The 4456-nt window shown below is 38.3% G+C and overlaps 1 protein-coding gene across 3 annotated transcripts; it reads right to left on the bottom strand.

The window, feature by feature from the left end:
• Nucleotides 1–594: 594 nt before the first annotated feature.
• On the bottom strand, nucleotides 595–4411 carry LOC121762453. Of its 3 annotated transcripts, none has more exons than XM_042158338.1 (13): nucleotides 4309–4411; nucleotides 3653–3698; nucleotides 3238–3540; nucleotides 3090–3164; nucleotides 2960–2994; nucleotides 2743–2878; nucleotides 2388–2484; nucleotides 2239–2305; nucleotides 1714–1812; nucleotides 1541–1630; nucleotides 1317–1471; nucleotides 938–1039; nucleotides 595–861 (listed from the first exon to the last, which is right to left on the bottom strand). In XM_042158338.1, exons 3-13 carry the CDS (start codon nucleotides 3488–3490, stop codon nucleotides 747–749), a joined length of 1224 nt encoding a protein of 407 aa, XP_042014272.1. In that variant the 5' UTR covers nucleotides 3491–3540; nucleotides 3653–3698; nucleotides 4309–4411; the 3' UTR covers nucleotides 595–746. The 3 variants fall into 3 exon arrangements, with proteins under 3 accessions (XP_042014272.1, XP_042014270.1, XP_042014271.1); XM_042158336.1 differs by having other exon boundaries at nucleotides 2960–3018; nucleotides 4309–4410; XM_042158337.1 differs by lacking the exon at nucleotides 4309–4411 and adding an exon at nucleotides 4064–4298 and having other exon boundaries at nucleotides 2960–3018.
• Nucleotides 4412–4456: the final 45 nt, after the last annotated feature.

The following is a 4456-nucleotide window of genomic DNA, read 5'->3' as shown; positions in this document are numbered from 1 at the left end:
TTTTTAATGTATATTCTTCTTTTTTTGGTAATTTTAAAACTGTTTTCTGATTTGTTTAATTTGTTAAGTAGTTTAAAGTAAGTACTACATGGTACATAAAGCATAATTAGTTAAAGAGTAAATGGTAGTAGCATAAAATTTAATCAATCGATTCTGCCATTTTTTAAAAAATCATGAAGTTAGATTTTTTCCAATTAATCCATGCAAAAAAGAATTGCTGGTAACTTGTAATTTTTGTGTTGTTGTATTAGATACAATTTCATCAAAATTATTTGTTTGTGGAACAATTGCGACTTATTTTCAAATTCGTGAACTCAGAATTAGACCAAAATTAATAATTTTTTCAATCATTTTAAAGTGTATGTTGATCCCAATTTTTATTTATTTATTATTGAGTAGCAATTGAATCTCCTTCTTGGATTACATAATTCAATATTCACCAATTTAGATGATCATACACCTACATTATTTACTAACTTAAACCATATGTTATCCATGAGATGTAAAACCAATAAACTTGTTTAAGATCCTCTTAATAACGAAATTAAAAGAAATGAAAATAGATTATATATCTAGGAAAGAAAGAGGCGTTGGTGAAATTCGAACTTATCAAGCTGGAATTGAGCAGAGAAAATGGTTGAAATTATCAAGCACACATTGAGATCTACGCTAAAATGTGAATTTTACAGAGCAAAACACCACATAATTCATAAATTTTGACAACCATCTTGGTCATGCCAATATCATCATCTACTCTTCTGTGCTTGTTGATTCCACGAATGATCCACCTCGGGAAGCTGGTACTCATCCGGCTTGAGGGCCAGGGTGAAATCCGGCAGCGTTGGCGCTGTCTCCATTATCCTACAACAAAACACCATCGTCATTCAATCATCCTCATTGATGAGTAAAGACGAGACGAGGGGGGCGGCTGACTTACTTGTCGTGGGAGTAAAGATCCTTGTTGATTCTCACTTTGCTACAAGTATCCTTTGGAATCTTTTCAGACAGAAACTTCATAGTTCCCCATAGAGGAGGATTCCTACACAGATTCATATATTTCCATAACGACCAAATCTCAACCGTTAAATAAAAAATGGAAGGATGAGATTAAAAACATGGAGACATTTTTAGATACCAATTATGCCATTTTAAGATGTTCTAGGCTTTCAGCTCATACAATGGAATGAACTCGTATGAACCAAAATAATCTAAAAATGATCTTCCGTGTTATGAACTAAACTGATCTGAAAATGACTTAATTGTTATCTAAAAATGACTTCCGTGTTTGGTTGAGCAAATAGAAACATTATATCTACCTAGATAAGGGGGCTGATGCATGAAAAGCTTCACAGGCCTTGTTGCTCTCTTTGAGGCACTCATCTGCTGCTTGCAGAGCAGCTACAGCCATTCCGTGAGACTTCTCCGTGTTCCCCTCGTCCAGAATCAGGCCGTGGTAGTAGTATGCTGCAGCCTGCACCCGAACAACCATCAATTGCTATAACACTTATCTAAACGAATCCGCATTCATTCGTTAACATACCTTTGCTTCGAGATATTTCCACTTCACGAATAGCCTGTGCTTCTCTCCCCACCCGTTCGCCAATGCAAGGTTCATTATGTTATCTTGTGCCTGCCATCACAGAAATCCCCATTACTACGTGCCCAAAAGTAACGAGCCACTTACAATGCGAAAGAGGGAGTAACGGACAATACCTGTTGCCAGTATTTCACCATCTCGCAGGCAAGTCTTCGTTTCACAGCCAGTGTTGCTTTAGTGCTGTCGATGGCGAGTCCCAGCTGAATATCAACACCCTATTCAACGCACGAATTAGCTCCCACAAAAACAGATAACACTTCATCGACTATAGTTGTTCACAGACGGGGCAACACAGACAGTGATTTCTGGGATATGTCATGTCCTAATTAAGTTAGAAATAGACAAGCAAATCATGGAAACTCGTGCTCTAAATGTAGTACTCTACCTAGGCATTGTTATTAAACATCAAACATTATTAACTCCGAAGCCTCGTGCCATCCAAAAGTCCATGCTCAGTTATTATCAATCTAATGAAGTCACAACAAGTCGATTAATTTGTTTAAAACCTGCGAAAATTTTCAGGTTTTATGCTCGGGAATCATATACTATTCAGGCAACACAACCTCAGATGAACCTCAAGATGGAAGATCTATCTAAGCATGGGCCACAAGGAAGCAAACGAAACGAGATGAAGCCAATACCTGTCCAAGCGCTTGAAGGCAGAGTGCTCGTAGGACTCCTTCAGCAAGGTCGACCGGAAGATTTCTCCTTGAGTGTGGCAAACAAGGATTTAATCGAGCAATTCTTGGATACAATCCAGAGTAATAATTAAAAGCGCGCAAAATTATACCTTAGTTCGTCGGGCAACTGTGGGAGAACATGCCGGATAGCACAGTCAAGGTAACCAGCTGCCTTCAAGAAAACATCAACTGAAGATCGACGACTCTCTGTTGGAAAAGGACCACATTACAGAAGAACGAAAAAAGCTTTACACAAAGCACACAACTCTCATATTACTGTTTCTTAAACAATATTTGTAAGGCATAGTATGATCATAACATATATGTCGGTATATGAATTATACAACGATAAACGAACAAAACATCAGTTTTTCATTGAAATGGTTTCAACATCACTTCACCTACAATGCAATTATGCAACAGCAAGCATTTCTAGATATGTTTATAAGCCCAAAAGTTGCATACCTTCTGTTAGCTTGGGCTGATAACCATCGACTGACGTTCTTGGAAGGAGCAACAGATTAGCTTGAGATAACGACAGTGTTGCCATCAAGTGCAAAACAGATAATACTTCATACCAAGCGCTACACATTGCCGTTTCCTGGAGACACAGACAAGGATAATGAGACGAACAGCTCAACAGGAAAAAAAAAGAATGATGTCCGTGAGGTTTTAGTTTGACCTCCGCTTCGTCTTCTTGATTGATCCAAACGAACTCTACTTTGTGTTGCAACGGACTCCCTGCACAATGCAAACGAGTCACACTCGCCATAATTGGCTAAACAAGGGGATTAGCCAAGCAAAAGGCTTACCATCTTTAACCAATCCCAGAAGCACAGGCAGATAATCTTCTAGAGCTTGAAGGAGATCGCCCAGTGTCGAACCTCCTGCAAGAATCAGTCAGCTTATGCAACACCAACACAATATGACAACATAGCACAATACTAAGTTACTACTGACCATGTTGGGTTGCAGTTTTCCTTCTCGTTCTTGTAAACGTTGGAGCTTCTTGCCCGGCCATAACAACTATCCTCGTCCTAAGCGCAGAAAGGCGCTCCACCAAGCTTTTAGACAGGTGATCGCCCAGGGCCTCCGAGAAATTGGCGTGCTTAGGGATCCGTAAACCTGGAACAAACACAAAAACATCCCCAATGTTCGCTGGCCTCCTCCTGTTCCCTCCAGTGTCCTTTTGAGTTGATAGAAAACACCCCATTTCCTAAGATTTTATCGATCCGCCACCACAAACAACCAATCTAGGGAGTCCTATACAACAATTTCAAGAATTTGCACAGATTCACATCATGAGTCAAGACAACCAAAACCAAGAAAAGCAGCTGACAAAGTGTGTATTACTAAGAGATGAAAATGTGCTTACAAATAATTCAGAAGCTGTGTGTCTTGGCAGATCCCTCTACAAATTTCTGCATTGAAAACAAAATAAACAAAATGAAAAGGGAAGTGATATCATCAATGTCACAAGAGCCCCATGAAAGTACTAGCTTTTTCAATGTGGCCAACCTTGATTAAAAATCTAATCTTTGATTTAGGTTTAGATTTAAGCAAAAACGTTTCTCACTTTCTGGTATTTGACTCACGAGAGAAGCATTTTGAGTAAAGCATAACCATAAGCCATAATTCAGGAAGCAAGCAATAAACACAAGCAAACTCATATTTATTCATAGTATTTGCCACAATTGAACCCAACAATCAGAAAGAATCCCACTTCAATCGCAGCTGATTTCTAATTTCTAACCCAAAGATTCAATCTTTAGAGATAAAATCATGCCTGAAGTGAAACAGAGCCCAGAAATTCCATCACAAGATATGTGAACAATTTCACTTTATGGGATTGATTCTGCTGTGGGATTTGGTGGAAAGAGTTGAAAACATCAAGAAAAGTCGAATCGAATCAACCCCAATTGAAACTAGACTCTGATTGAATTGAATTGAATTTGTGTGCCGCATATATCAACATCAATTACTATGAGGTAGAAAGAGAATATATATATGTAAATAGAGAGAGAGAGAGACCTGCAAGTTTCAATGTGAAGCGTGGAGTGGAATTGTTGATAAGTAGTCGCAGCAAGCTACGAGAGAGAGACTATTTTATAAAAAGAATTTGGAATGCAAACAACACAAAGATTTACTGAATTTTTATAGTTAAAAACTTAAAAAGTAA

The sequence above is a fragment of the Salvia splendens genome, chromosome 13, assembly GCF_004379255.2.
Source record: "Salvia splendens isolate huo1 chromosome 13, SspV2, whole genome shotgun sequence".
Classification (NCBI taxonomy): domain Eukaryota; kingdom Viridiplantae; phylum Streptophyta; class Magnoliopsida; order Lamiales; family Lamiaceae; genus Salvia; species Salvia splendens.
Note: the sequence above shows the minus strand (reverse complement) of the source record. Positions and strands in the feature narration are given on the sequence as shown.

Coding starts and splice junctions, on each gene's coding strand:
- LOC121762453 (XM_042158336.1), bottom strand. CDS start 3,490: ATGGGGTGTTTTCTATCAACTCAAAAGGACACTGGAGGGAACAGGAGG. Junction 3,165..3,237: donor GAAAACTGCAACCCAACATG/GTCAGTAGTAAC, acceptor TGATTCTTGCAG/GAGGTTCGACACTGGGCGAT. Junction 2,306..2,387: donor CAGTTGCCCGACGAACTAAG/GTATAATTTTGC, acceptor GCCACACTCAAG/GAGAAATCTTCCGGTCGACC.